The following is a 15,537-nucleotide window of genomic DNA, read 5'->3' as shown; positions in this document are numbered from 1 at the left end:
GTTGGGGCTACGCGGGCTTCTCATTGCTGTGGCTTCTCTTGTTGCGGTGCACGGGCTTTAAGCGCACGGGCTTCAGTAGTTGTGGCTTGTGGGCTCTAGAGCTCAGGCTCAGTAGTTGTGGCGCACAGGCTTAGTTGCTCCGGGGCTGTGGGATCTTCCCAGACCAGGGATCGAACCCGTGTCCCCTGCATTGGCAGGCATATTCTTAACCACTGTGCTACCAGGGAAGTCCACCCATTTCTTAAATTATTCTTAGTAGCAATTTCCAGAAATGTCCATGTGGAGATTATTTTTTTGGCTTAAAAATGATGAAAATTGATTTTTAAAGAAACGATGAAAAGAAATGTTATTTTTTGTAATCCAGCATTTCATAATAATGCATTTTGTCAATTTAACCTTACTTTCATATTGGCTGTCAGCTAGAACAGTCAGTAAATGAGCAAGGTCTCTTAAACAAGGTCTGTTTTTTACAATTATAAACACAGTCTTTCTTACTCATATCTGAAAGTGCATTTTGCATAAAAGCATATTTTTAAAGCAGTTTTTTAATAGATTCTCAAATCTGAAAGACGAAATTTTGACTTTTTCTGTCTTGCCTCTGTCTAGTTTCAAGCTAAGAATAAGTCAAAATGAAAAGAATACATATGAGAATAAGGGTGAATGCTAAGTTATAGTTAACTATTAAACATTTCAAAAAGATGGCATGAGCAGTTCTAAAAACTTCTTTTTGTTAGAGAAATGTTAAGTGGACAGTAAAAGCGGTTTACAAAATAGTTACATATAACGAAGGCTACCCTTCACATATGGGTCTATGTGTATACGCAGGAAAAACTCTGGAAATTCACCCCAGATGTTAAAAGTGATTTTTTTTTTCTGGGTCTTGGGATTTCACGGGTTGATTATTTCTGTTCACCTATTTGTATTTTCTGATTTTCTTACAATGAACATGTATTTTGGTCATAAGACAAAGGGGTTTTTCCCCTCTTCTTTCTTTCTTTGGATTGTTTTCTTAAATGTTACAGAGAAAGGAATCTGGAGTGGAGAGGAGGACCAATGCAAAGACCAGAATAATTGCAAATGAAAGGTTCTCTAGACTGAACAAAATATGGGTCAGGAGTCCATTTGATACTGGATGGGGTTTTTGTTTGTTGGCTGGTTGGTGTTTGTGTGTGAGTGAATTATTTTTTGTTGTGTGGTAAAAATGCAATCATAGAAAAATAATGTTGCAGTTGTTCTGAAAATGGACTTTTTCGGTTGTTGCTTCTACAGACCCTTCTCTGAGAAATCAAGGTTTAGGCTTAAAGCAATTGTGCACTGGGTAGGAAGGGCCAATACAAAGTAAGGAGAGAACATAAAGATCTCTGCCCTTAAAATTACTATTTTTCTCTCCTCGGTTAAATTTGAGACCTCTTCTCCTCTTGTTTATTTTCTTTCCTTTAACAAATACCTAGAGCACTTTTTCTGTGTTGATTAAATCATAGGAGAGGAAAGAAAAGTCAGCCCTGACCTAGGTGCTAACAATCTAGTTGAGAAAAAAAGGAACACATTGGAAAAGTTAACTAAAAAGACAGGGGCAGTATGCATTTAAGCATTAAATGACTGAACAGCGAAGTCCTCCAGCAGTTAAAGGAGTGGCTGGTAACTTTACTATGGTCATGGTCTAGATCAGTACTGTTCAACTGAACTTTCTACAGCAATGAAAATGTTCATACTGTGCTAATTAAGACAGTAGCTACTAGCCATGTGTGGTTACTGAGTAGATGAAATGTGGTTAGTACAATTGAGAAAATGAACTAAAAATTTTTTTAATTAAAATTTTAAATAGCTACATATGGCTGATGACTACCATATTGGGGAGTGGTAGACCAAGATCTGGAAAAAGGTATCAATAGTGAAAGGTATCAATAGTGAAAGGTATCAATAGTAATAGGAATTGTCCTGTTACTTGAAGAAAGGGGAGGATCTGAGTAGCTGAGAATAAAGAAAAGCATTCTAGAAGAAGAAAAAGCATGAAGAAGCTGTACTCAATTCACCTGGAAAGTGTGAAAGTGCCCATTGTTTGGATGGGGGATTGTGATGTGTCACTATGCTGGGCAGACCATGCAGCTGAGAATTAGGATTTGAAGCTGCAAGTAATGGGGACTCGTGACTACTTCTGTTCAGTGGATAATAATAGCTCTTACCATATGCCAGGCATTATTATATTGAGTGCCTTACATGGATTGTCTGATTTAATTCTCTGTTTTTTGGTCTGATTTAATTCTTATAACAACCTTTTGAGGGGAATGAAGATTCACCTGGTGGGACTGTAGAGGTAAGAGATAAAGGCAGGTAAGAGAAGCAATTATAACCTTGGAAACATGTCAAAAGTACTAAGGAAGGTGAAGGATGTAGAAACTAAAAAGCCTCATTTAAGACATTAGGAAGTTAGACTCAACAGAACATGTGGAGGGTGAATGGAAAAGGGAGTGAGACAATCTTTATCCTTAGGGATACTGATGAGGACAAAATCCTGGGAAGCACCAATAATTCTGGGGTGACTGAAAGCAGCTGACTTAGTAGACGGATCTTGAGAAGGATGTAGTTGGCAATGGAAACAGGTTAGTGGAGTCAAGAAATCTGATGGGGAAAAGGTTTTCAAGAATCCTAGAGGTAAGTTAATGATGAGGATGGTGAAGTGGCAGAGGAACATGGGAGAGTTAAGGTAATGCTGACGAAAACTGAGGAGTCAAGAGGAGGAAAGTCTGTTGTAGAAGGGAAATACGGATTCTGTTTCTGACATGTTGACTGGAGGTAACGAGTCCTCTGGATGATGATGTCTTGCTAGTTGGGGGGAATGTGAAGCTGGTTTATGAGACACATCAAGGCTGGAGAGGGGCAAGTTTAATGCGTTCTCACAGTATAGCAGGTAAAGGGAAAAGAGAAGGTTGAGGATAGAACCTGGGACGAATGCTCATCCACATAGGTGACTAAATGAGAAAGAAGAGCCAGCAAGGGAGAAGGGGTGACTGAACCATACCATGGCAATGCCCTGAAGGTGAAGGAAGAATTTTAAAAGTGATGGTGAGTCACAATTTTCATGTGTTGCATGATAAATAGTGATGGTGCGAACCCACCCGGAAACCCATTCCGGAGGTCAAGGAAAAAAAGAGTGAGAAAAGGGTGACTGAGCTTATCAAGGAAATCCTTGGAGAAACAGGAGGAACAAGTGCAGAGGATTTTTTTGGGCAGTTTGGCCATGGAAGGACTGAGAGGAAAAGGGAAACAGCTTGAGGAGGGTTACATGAAGGTTTCCCCCATGTCCCCAGGTCAGCTGGCAGCTTAGGAAGGGAGAAGGGACTCTTCTTCCTTTAGGTATTTGACAACAGTTAACAAAATGGATGCTACAGGTAGACATACTTTGAGAAGAGTGGCAGAGGGTGCTGGAGTTGGATGTTTTTCACTTTCTCAGTGAAGCCGGAATCAGGGCCACCTGCCAAGAAAGGAGAAAGGAAATCAGGTTAGGTGGGGAAGAGAAAGAAGATATGTAACAGCAACAGTTGGGGCTGCCCTTGAGAATTACCAAGAAATAAATTACAGGATTGGGTGCTAGACCAACATGTTCCATGACTTTTAACTGCCATCTCAGATTTACTCCTGGGAACCGCCAACAATAGTAACAACCACCATCACTATTTATCATGTGGTTATCATGTGCTTCTGGGTGTTTACACAAATTATCTCACTTACTTTTCCTAACAATGATGTGAAGTGTTATTAATTCTGATTATTTCCAAATTATAAAAAAAGGAAATTGAGGCTCAAAGAGGTTTTACCTTAATTAAAAAAAAAAAAAAAGATTTCATACTATGTTGCCAGGCACTGTTCCAGGCACAGAAAAGACGGGCAAGGGGGCTGCCTTCGTGGAACTTTATTGAAGAGGTGCAGACAGAAAAGTAAACGAATAATTTAATCCGATCATTTCAGATTTTAATAAGTAGAGCGAAAAGAATAAAACTGGTAGTATAATAGGTATTATAATAAATGATATAGTTTATTATATCCAATGGAGGAGGGAGTGCGGGAGGGTAGAAGATACATTAGTGCGGTCAGTGGAGGACCCTCTGTGGGACAAGCGAGCTAATGACAAGGGGGATGACAAGGTGGAAGAGCTTTCCAAGGCCAAAGAAAAGCTAAGGACAGAGGCCCTGAAGCAAGAACCAGCTTGGCTCCTCGTGCAGCTGCAGCTTAGTGGGCAAGCAGGTATAGGCCAAGGTTGGAGGCGCCACGGCAAGTCAAGGAAAGGATTTACGCAAAGGGGGTTACTCCATCCGATTCAAAGGAGTAAGGCGCCGAAGAGGCAGGGGCCAGGCCGTCAGGATCTCCGACGCGAATTTGCATTCCGCGAAGCTGCCCGCATTACACGCGGAGCGAGGCAATCGGTCAGGAGAGGCTCCAGGCCTAGGGGCCAAAGGGCCGAGGCCTGCGGGGGTGGAGGTGTGAGGCGTGTGACCTTCCGGTGTCGCAAGAGTCGAGACAGCACCGCGGACCACGCCCGGCCAGCAAGCAGCCCCCCTCTCCCGCCCCAGAATCACCCCCGCCTTTCATTCTCCTTAGCGACCCTCGCCTGCAGCACCACCCACCACTCCTGGCCAGGCTTGATTTTTCCTCCGGGGCGGAAAATCTGTCTTCCAAAACTTTGGAACGACAGTACCCCCAGGAGTGATGGGGAAATGAAATAACTCAGGGCTAGAGCGAAGTCCTACGGGAAATAGACCTTTTTATTTCTGCCTTGTTTTCCCTCTTGGCTTTCCAGAAACGACTTGCTTCCCGGGATGCTCTCCAAGTCACCCCCTCCAACAGCGAGTCTATTGGTTTGGCCCCTAGTCTCGGATTGGCTGAAGGGTTACGCCTCGGCCAGGGATTGGAGGATGTTTGTTCCTCACGTATTCCCTGCGCCCATTGGTTCGTTTTCCCCGTTTCTGGGCGGAGTGGTTCGGCACGGTTTCCACCCTCTTGTTTACGGAGCGCGTAGTTGTAGCGCTCTCGAATCTCTGGGGCTGTCTCCAAAGTTCCCTATTTAGCTCTTCGGACCAATTGGGTCCTTGCTCCACCCTCTCCCGCTCCCTTGCACGCCTCCCGCGTGGTACGGCCCACAGCTTTAGAGCGGCGGCGCAAGCGGACGCTCATCGCGTTCCTCCGCCCGCGCTCGCCGGATTGTACCCCCCTCGAGGGTGCGCTTGGTACGGCCCGCGCCTCCTCCTCCTCCTTCTCTAGCTCCCCTCGGGTCGGCGGCGCTTGGTGCCGCCCGGGAGAACCAGGTCATCGGTCGGTTCCCGTGAAAACAAAAACAATCGGCGGCGCCTAGGCTGGCAGCCGAACGCGGGGATCGGGGGCGCGGGGCCGGGTGGGACCAGCGAGCGGGAGCAGCGGCGACGCGCCGGGGTCGGGGCGCCATGGGGCAGGCGGGCACGGGCTTCGCCGGGGTCCCCCGGCGCCGGGGCTAGCGCGTCCGCCGCCTCGGCCGCCCGCGCCGCCCGCCTGGGGGACGAGGAGCAGGACGCGGCCTCGGCCGGGCCCGGGCCGAACGGCTGCGGACACCCGGGCACCGGGGAGCCGAACGCCGCCGCCGCCGCCTCCGGGATGGATCAGTGCGTGACGGTGGAGCGCGAGCTGGAGAAGGTGCTGCACAAGTTCTCAGGCTACGGGCAGCTGTGCGAGCGCGGCCTGGAGGAGCTCATCGACTACACGGGCGGCCTCAAGCACGAGATCCTGCAGAGCCACGGTAGGGCGGCCCGGGTGGGCGCGCGGGGCCGGGCCCACCCGCCCGCGTCCCTCAGGCCCCGGCGGGCTAGGAGGGTGCCCGGTCCCGCCTTCCCCGGGGCGCGGAGACCCACCAGGCCCCTGTGACTTTTTCTCCTTCTCTCGCCCGATTTGTCTCGAACCTGCCCCGTTCTCGTTGTTAATTACGAGTCAGCGCGAACCCACCCGGAAACCCATTCCGGAGCCACGGGCTCCAGCCCGGGTTAAACGGGGATGGGGGCCGGTCCTTCGCACCTGCAAACTGCTACACTCCCGGGGTGGGCGCTCCTCGTCAATTGCCTTGGGCCCAAGGATCTGGGCCATGAGAGGGTCAGTGCAGCGAGCCCCCTCCTCCCCTGCTCCGAACACTTAGCCCGGGGACTTTCCTCGCCATTCTTCTCTTTTTTTTCCTTCTTTTTCTTAAATTAGAAACTCGAGTGTTATTCTTAGCTGTGGATTAACGGAACAGCCGCTCCTGCAAGTCCATAATTTGACTGTGTAGAAGTAGCTTTTCTTCAACTCCGCAGCGGCACCGACACGATTCCTAGGAAACTGGCTAAATCAAACTGTTCAGCTCTCCTAACGTAGCCTGCGAAGAGACAGAGGCAACTCTCCGGAAACACGTTGTAACATAAGTTGTTAGTTCGTTGCGTTACCTGGTCAAGTTTTTACTTGATTTCCTTTCAGAAAACAGATTTTGTCTAGAAGGTGTTTCCCCTATATTATTATTGCCCTGGGCCCTGGGGGCAGATACGTTGCCAGAGTTAACTTGTGGAAGCTGGTTGGGAAGGGTTTTGGGTTTTGGTTTTGTTAAAGGTCTGGTATCCTTAGATTAAAATATCCATAGTGTTGATTCCTTCTGAGCAAGAAATAAAGGACTTTATTTAATGGATTTATTGAAGAGGTTGGGAGGTCTTCTCAACTCAGAGGCTGAACAGAAGTTTCTGACAAGGGAGGTTTGGTAGCTGGGGTGATGTCGATACTGTGGTAGGTGCGATTGAGGACAGTGGCAATAGCCGAGCTTCTCTCCACCTCTCCTTCCTTCTTGTACACCTTCCTTTCCCAGACTGCTTTCAGTTGAGAGTTAGTGCTCATCCATGATGAGGGAGTCTTAACAGCAACATCTCATCGTGGACACCGGCAGTCACGTTTGAACTCCGGGGAAGAAGCAAACCAGAGACCGTAGTGGGGGTAGGACTTGGGATATGAATATGGAAAAATGAGCAGACCTAGACGGCTGCCTGTGATGGGGAAGGAGAGGTGGAGTGGGGTGGGACTCCTGGCAAGGCTCTGGTGAACTTGGTTTTGGACAAAGTTGGCCTTGAAAGGCCAATGAAGATAGCCAAGGGCATAATGTCTACTGGTGGCTGAAGATGTATAGATGGAGTTTAGGAGGAAAGTAAGGTTTAAGATGGTTTCCTGGTGTCATTCCTACAGAGGAGAGTGAAGGAGATTACTTAGGCTGCAGGGAAAAAAGACTCTAGGATCTAACCACAGGCTTGAACTCCTGTTGAAGAGCGGAGGGCCAGGAGGTGCCCCCAGAAACAGAAAGGACAGGCTTAGAAAAAGAGAGGTTGGTCAACTGGTATTTACTATTGGGAGTCAGTGACCCTCTTTGCTTGCAGTTTCATAGAATTGTTAAAATAAACTAGGTGACTGGGAGTTAAGAAAAATAATGCAGATTGAGGGGTGAGGGGCTGCTTAAGTAATGGGGCTGAAGGTGTGCCCCCTCTGCCTTCAACTGCAGAGGAGATCTTTGTTTTGTTAAAGACAGAAAGGGAAGGAGTGGGTGCAGGGTGCAGACTTGGAGCGGTGGAAGGAACATTTCATTTTTGGGGACCAGGTCAGAGATTGAGGGCTTGGATAGGCAGAGCTTGAGAGGCAGAAGATGGAAAGTAAAATCCCTTTCTTCCATGAGAAGACAGAGGGCATATTAATTGAAGGGAAATGTGATTGTGAGCCTCATTTTAGGGGATTTGGGGCCCATCCCAGATGGATAAAATAATTTTGAGAACTTGCTGAAGCAGGAATGTGTTTTAGACCTCTTTGCTTGGGATCTTTTCAAGGAACTTATGGTCAACGGGGTATTAGCCACAGAGTTTGCTGTGCTATTCATACAGTCTGATGTGGTGAATTGTGTGTGTTCCCTCTTCAGCCTCCTATTTTTTAACCTTCTTGTCTACCAAGTTGCAGTCTTAAATTAATAATCTCTTTGATTTTTAAAAAATTCTTTAGTAATAGGATTAAGTGACTAAAGGCAGCTATAAATCATGAAAGAAAAATAAGTACCACAAGTGCCAGGTCTAGTTTTCAAAATAAAGTCTACTTTCTTATGGTGTTCTTACATATATCATGCTTTGCTATCTGGGTTATGGTATTTTTCAAAGCAGATAATTTCTAAAGTTCTCTGCAGGGTATTACATTGAATCTTAGATATACCCTTCTCAAAGTTATATCGACTGAAATCTGAATTTGGAACTCCATTTTCAAGTTTAAAGGGAAGTTTGCAAGGCTCTGAATGTACCTGTCTGGGCAAGTGATCTGGTGGCCTCTGGTGACCTGAGAGAGGGGCTCCAATTGGGACCCCCCATTAGGGCTTTGGATCTCATTCTCTGGGCTCATTTGTGGTGATATTCTTGTAAGAATGTGGTATGAATAAAGTAGAATCTTGGACTTCATAGATTCCCCTAGTTTGCATCATACTGTTGGTGAGTGACTGCCTGATTTAGAAGTGTCCATTAGCGAGGGTCAGGGGATCAGGTCAGTTTTGGAGGTTGAATTACACTTTCTTATGTTTAAATTTCTTTTTTCTAAAGTTGTGAGCGGACAGCTATACCAAGTGAGGACAGTTAGGATGGTTTGTGGTAGAAACTGATCAAACATCAGTGGAGTTTAATTTGTAAGCCCATTGACAACCCAGGTCCACTCTCACCACTCTGATTCCAGATCGAAAACACTGCCCAAAGGGTGCTTGCCTGGCCTGCCCTAAGATCTCTCATTTGCTCTAAATTGCCCCATGTGGCATTTCCTCAACTCTGAGGGAAGAGGAGAGCACTGTTGTCATTTAGTTGTATCAGCTCTTCAATGAGAGTTTCCCTTGGCAAGTATATTTATATTTTGTTTCTCATTGTACTTCTGTGGTGAAAGGGAGAACATAAAAGAACTATATATCATGTATTGCTGATACTCTAAATTCATATTTCATGATAGAAAATTAGGCTGAAACAATTGGGTAACGGCTTTATGACATGTATGTGGTATACTTGAAAAAATTATAATCTTTGTAAGTGTAAAGGATGTACAGTATTTTAAAAAATTATTATTTTTAGGCTGTTATTAAAGGGAGTTCTAATATAGTTTCTGAAAGTGATTCTCAAGGAATTTTCTAAATTTAAAATTGTATTTATTTTGAGTAGATAATACATGTAAATTGTATAAATTCAAATGATAAAAAAGGATACCCAGTAAAAAAATCTCCATCTCAGTCTTTCTTATTCTTGGACCGCTTCACAGCCAGAGATGCTAGTTTCCAGAAAAAATTTTAAGAGGATTCAGGGAAATGATAATTTATCACTGTTTATTTTTCCTTTGAGGCATTGGACCTGTGGTTCTACTTACTGTGATTTAGGCTTAGTATTATCTCAATTTGCAAGTTTGTAAAGACAATTTCATTTGTGGGTGTGATCAATACATATTATCATCTAAAACTCCTTGTGTGTGTGTGTGTGTGTGTGTGGTCTGACGCTTAGTAATAAAACTGTTTTAGGGCTTCCCCGGTGGCGCCGTGGTTGAGAGTCCGCCTGCCGATGCAGGGGACACGGGTTCGTGCCCCGGTCCGGGAAGATCCCACATGCCGCGGAGCGGCTGGGCCTGTGAGCCATGGCCGCTGAGCCTGCGCGTCCGGAGCCTGTGCTCCTCAACGGGAGAGGCCACAACAGTGAGAGGCCCGCGTACCACAAAAAAAAAAAAAAAAAAAAAATCTTTTAAAGTATGATCCTCTATCTTTATTTATCTCTTTGGTGAATCAAAGAGAATTTAGTTACTACCTGCAGAATTGCTTCCTTTTTTTTTTAAATTTGAGGGTGACAAATGAGAAGTAGGCAATTAAACATGAAAGAAAAAACAAAATAGATGATCATGTTTTAAACTAATTTTTGTGGTATTGTGTCAGTAGACAAAAACCAGAGGTCCATGGTCGCATGTTAGGCATAACTTTGCATTCTAGAATTTGGGTTGTATATACTACATACATATTGAAAAGTATGTTTATTTATATATGTAAGTTCTCTGCTTTTCAGAGCCTACCAGTGTTGAGTGTACTGTGTTGAATGAATTGTGAAAGGATCAGGGTTTGGTGGACTGGTGCTTTGTCTTTTTATTCACCTTTATTCTTTGGTGTACTTCAAGTAGACTATGTAGCTTGGTCTTCCATTTGTTAATCAAACTTTTTGCTAGACAAGACACTCCTGAGAGAATAATGCCTTTAAAGCTCTGAATTGAATAAAATTTGGCATCTACGTTGAACATCTAGTCTGGAAGGTAGCAGATAAGTAGGTCAGAAAAGTTTGCGTGGATTAACAATAGCCATTGTTCAAATACTCAAGGAAGAGAATAGACCAGTCACCAAGCTACTTGGGCCTATTTTATATATGGTGAGAATAATAATAATAGGTTAGTGTTGGTGTTTTCAGTTGGGTTTAGAAGCAGATTTAACTGTCACCCATTCCTTTTCAGGCTCATTTAGGAGATATTCCTTTGTCCTTTGGCACCATACTCATTCAGACTAGTATATTACTCAGGATCCTTTTGGTTGCAAGTGGCCGAATAGTTTTAATTAAGATGGAATTTGTTGACTCATAACTAAAAAGCCTGAGGTTAGGTCAGCGGCTCCAGGGGCACAGAGGGTGTTGTGAGGACTGATTTTGGTCTCTTCCTCTCTCAGCTGTGCTTTCCATGGTTGGCTTCATTCTCAGCAGAGCTTTTTCCACATGGAAGTAAAGATGGCCAGTGGACTCATGTCATCCTTGTACTGCTTGTGATCCCAGATACAGGAATATGCCTGTTTTCTGTATTTCCAACAAAATTACCAGGGAATATCTTTATTGTCTTGGTTCAGGTCATAAGCTTTTCCTGAATCAGTAACTGGGCCTGGTGGGTGGAGTCCATTAGCCACCTTGGACTGTGCTTAGCAAATGTCAGATGTATGGCCATGTGATCCACTGTTGCTCAGAGGAGAGAGTTCTAGAAAGGAAGACTTGCACACCCAGACAGAAGTGAGACGTCTGTGATAGTTGAGCAGCTACAAGTTATATTTGATAACAGTGTTCTTTGAGATGGTTTCTTTATTTCTCAGCTTTTGCCTTGGCTCCTAACTGTAATGTTCATATAATTCAAATACTGAGTTGCTGGTATGACTTAATCTGTAGACTAGAGAATACAACTCAATTCATGTTACCTTTGGGAACTTATTTGAAATTGCTTTAATGATTGGTATAATTTTCCTAGGGTTATCTTATCTCTTAAGTAGTTTCTAACTCTGGTTAATAACATCGGTGAGGGAGAAACTTGCCAACACTTCTGTGATACTGTCATACTAGAGTTAGTAGAGAAATTTCCATCGTTTTCATGTCTTAATCTTAGTAGTTCGAATAGTGAGAGTGGTGTTTTAGGCAAACTACTATTCACTTGGGATATTAAAACTGTCTTGTTTTTATTTTGGGCCCTGCTTCTTGATCTGTAAAATCTTTGAAAATGACCCCAAAATGCAGTTGAGGGGAGAACTGTTTGGGGGGGCGGGGCCCTGGCCCTGAGTTGTGTACATGTAACTCCCAGAAGTTGATAGACACCAGGGAGGTGATGCTCTCAACAGGGCATTTCGTCTGGCCTTCCTCTTAGATTACGTGCAGTCTAACGCCTCAAAGAACAGAGACTAGAATCTCTGGCAGAACTTGAGGCTTTTAGAAATAAGCTTTCATCTTATTTGGGAACATTGTTCAGGGAGTCCATAAGGCTTATGTTGCCAAGTCTTTCTCCACTTAAGAGGCCTGGGCACAGTGTGTTATCTTTGATGAGTTTGTTGTATCTGTGGAATCCATATAGATTTAATATCTTAGTATTGGTATATGAAGACATTTGGGAGGAGATAAAGAGAGACTTCTTTAAAAAGAAACATTGTATACATGGCCTCAGTCCTCCAGGATGGTGGAGGCTAGTTCAGGAGGTAAGAGGATGAGTCTGTGCTTGTGGAGAAGAACATAAAGCTTTGTCTGTCCTTGAGCTTAGGAGATCTGGATTTGAGTCCTTGTTCTACCACTTCACTGGTTCTACAATCTTGCATAGCCTCTTTCCTCTTCAGTAGACTGGTAAGTTATATTACGGAGTTATGGGAATTAAATAGATGATATGAACTGGCTTTGAAATCTGTAAAACAAGGTTTACTCGTTTTTTTGTTGTTGTTTGTTTGTTTTGCGGTACGCGGGCCTCTCACTGTCGTGGCCTCTCCCGTTGCGGAGCACAGGCTCCGGACGCGCAGGCTCAGCGGCCATGGCTCACAGGCCCAGCCGCTCCGCAGCATGTGGGATCCTCCCGGACCGGGGCACGAACCCGTGTCCCCTGCATCGGCAGGTGGACTCTCAACCACTGCGCCACCAGGGAAGCCCCTACTTGTTATTTTTAAGGTCTGTAACTTTAAGCAGTGTTAAGCAGTGTTTTAATTGAGACACTCTGACTATTTAGATATCTTTATTACTGGTGTTTGTTAGCTACCATTCCATATCCAGTGGTCTGCTTAACACTGTAAGGCAGAGGTCCCCAACCCCTGGGCCAGGACGTAGCCGGTTAGGAACTGGGCTGCACAGCAGGAGGTAAGTGGCGGGCCAGCGATCGAAGCTTCATCTGTATTTACAGCCGCTCCCCATCACTAACATCACCGCCTCAGCTCCACGTCCAATCATCAGACATTAGATTCTCATAGCAGCTCAAACCCTACTGTGAACAGTGCATGCGAGGGATCTAGGCTGCGTGCTCCTTATGAGAATCTGATGCCTGGTGATCTGAGGTGGGGCTGAGGTGCTGATGCTAGCGCTGGGGAGTGGCTGCAGATACAGGTTATCATTAGCAGACAGATCTGACTGCACAGAGACCATAATAAATCAACTTCTTGCAGACTCATATCAAAACCCTATCAGTGAGTGGCAAGTGACAATTAAGGTGCATCTTATGAAGTAGACTGGACATAAGCAACACACTTCAGGTGTCACTGTCTGCATCACCCCCAGATGGGACCATCTCGTTGCAGGAAACCAAGGTCACGGGTCCCACTGATTCTGCATTATGGTGAGTCGTATAATTATTTCATTATATATTACAAAGTAATAATAACAGAAATAAAGTGCACAATAAATGTAGTGCACGATAAATGTAATGCGCTTGAATCATCCCGAAACCAACCCCACCCCCCGGTCCGTGGAAAAATTGTCTTCCACGGAACTGGTCCCTGGTGCCAAAAAGGTTAGGGACTGCTGCTGTAAGGAATATTCAAAAGCTATACAAAACAGAGTCTTCAAGGAGCTGTATTTGGATAATGAGGCCAGACTTTTACATTTGAGAGGGGAAAAAACCATGGCCATAGTACAGTACACTATAATAGATAAGTGTTTCTGCTTGGTATAAATACTAGCAATTCAGAGAAATGGGAAGAGAGGACCCCTTAGAAGGAGCTGCTTGGAGGTGGGCTATTTCAGTTGAACTGTAGAGCACTTGATCAGTAGTTATTAATCACCAAGTATATGTGGAACTAGGCTAGATCTTGTGGAAGTTACAGAGGACAAGCAATCGTCCTTATCATGCTGTAAGAACTTCCTGAGTAGTTGGGGAGATGAGCCCAGTATGTTTTTACAATGCAAGGCCATGTGTAGAGGATAGGCCAAATGCTGATTGAATGGTACCAACAATAGGGTAGGGTTTGAGACAGGGACAGACTCTTCTAACCTGTTGGAAGTTTCAGTAACAGACTGAATGTGGAGAGTGGGAATATAGGGCGGGGTGCCAGGAGAGGAGGTTGGCGAGAACAAAGGTGTGGAGGAGTGAGAGTACAAGAGGCGTCCTGGGAACAGTGAAGGACCAGAGTGGGGAGATAAGAGTAAAAAGAATGAAAATTAAATTGGAATCAGGTTTTATAGGGTCATGGCTATCAGGGAAGGCGGTAGACTGGGAAGATACTGAATGACTTGGGGCAGGGGAGGGAGGTGCATTTTGAACAGGGAAGGGACAGGGACATGATCTGAGACCAGTTAGCATTTAAGTTGATCGGAGTTGTGAGTGAGGTTTGACTAGAGGCAAGAAGTCTAGTTAAGGTTTATTGTCAACCTCGATCTGATGAAATAGGCACCTGTTTTGGGGTAGTGGTGGTAGAGATGGAGACCCATGCGTGGGCTCTCCTGAGGGAAGGAGTTACCAGGACTTGGTGCAGAGTAGGAGAGAAGGGCTGGGCTGGAAAAAATCAAAGGTTAATCTAAGGTCTGAGCATGAATGACAGGTAGACAATTATAGAACCAGGAGGAAAATGGGAAGTTTAGGAGAGGGGAAGGTAGAAATTTGGGTTTGATTTTTAAATGTGAAACCCACATTCAAATGCTAAAAGAAGCCCTATCTGGTTCACCTATTCATTTCAGAGATAAATAGATGTCTAGAGATTAATTCTCTATATTTCTAATTTGAACGGAGCGAACAGGCTCTCTAAAAATATCTCGCAGACATTGAAAAACTTGTGCCTGCATCTTCCTCCTCTTCTCTGGGTGGTTCTTGCCTCACAGGCTACTGTAGAGCGTCACCTTTCAAACTTGTGCCCGTCATGTTGGACTTGCTCTCTGCTCCAGGAGCGCTGTTAGTCTGTACCACGTCACTTAGCTCTCAAAGATAAATGTTTGTGTTTCTGTTTTCTCTCGTGGTTGGTTTTGCAGCCCACTAGGCTGTGATTTGGTGCAGTGGATCAGAACACCTATCTGTGAATCTACCTTTCTGTTCAGAAAGGTCAGAGGTTGACCAACAAGTACTATACTTTACTTTGTACATTTGCCAGTACATTTGTACATTACCTATACCAAAAGGTTTGTTTTGTTTTCAGGATGTACTGCCTCTAGAAAAAAAAAAATGAGTGTTTTCTCTTTGTGCCTTTTCCTTTTCCTCTGAGTAAATCTCTGATGAGCAGCTGCTGTGTTCAAGGTGCTGAGGTAGCTCATAAGAAGCTCAGAACGTCAATAGGCCACAGTTTGGTTTGCTACTTACAGTATGAAGTAGCCCTTTTATTATTATTTTTAATACCAGCCTTACCTTTTAGAGTTTCAAGTTTTTCTGTTTTAATATCTTGCAAGCACATCCATGTTCACCTTGTCAACAACTTCTTTAGAATCAGTCTTGGACTCTTATCCTTTATCTCCTTTTATTCCCATCCTAAATTTCTTTTTTTTCTTTTTAAGCTTTTTTGTTTTTAGTCATGCTTACTGAGATAATATTTCATTTTATTTTAATTTGGTTTGGCTCGGTTTGGGCTTTTGGGATCTTAGTTCCCTGACCAGGGATCGAACCCGGGCCCTAGCAGTGAAAGTGCCGAGTCCTAACCACCGGACCGCCAGGGAATTCCTTCCTATCCTAAATTGCTTAATCTGTCCGTACCCTCAACGCTGCTGACAACATTCAGCACTCAAATGTTCATTGACTCTTAATGTTGTGATTTCTCCCTCCCCTTTTTAAAAAAAA

General features: G+C 44.5%; 1 protein-coding gene across 3 annotated transcripts in view; it reads left to right on the top strand.

The window, feature by feature from the left end:
• The first annotated feature begins 5,333 nt into the window (after nucleotides 1-5,333).
• Nucleotides 5,334-15,537, top strand: part of RMND5A (required for meiotic nuclear division 5 homolog A) — a 58,747-nt gene continuing 48,543 nt past the window's right edge. For 2 of the 3 annotated variants that reach the window (XM_029231485.1, XM_029231484.1), the window contains exon 1: nucleotides 5,334-5,764. In XM_029231485.1, the coding sequence (XP_029087318.1) occupies nucleotides 5,623-5,764 (142 nt within the window). In that variant the 5' untranslated portion in view covers nucleotides 5,334-5,622. The remainder of the gene's footprint in view (nucleotides 5,765-15,537) is intronic. The other variant, XR_003794838.1, reaches the window with a different exon arrangement.

The sequence above is a fragment of the Monodon monoceros genome, unplaced genomic scaffold, assembly GCF_005190385.1.
Source record: "Monodon monoceros isolate NGI ecotype Baffin Bay Population unplaced genomic scaffold, NGI_Narwhal_1 Super_Scaffold_19, whole genome shotgun sequence".
NCBI classification, from domain to species: domain Eukaryota; kingdom Metazoa; phylum Chordata; class Mammalia; order Artiodactyla; family Monodontidae; genus Monodon; species Monodon monoceros.
Note: the sequence above shows the minus strand (reverse complement) of the source record. Positions and strands in the feature narration are given on the sequence as shown.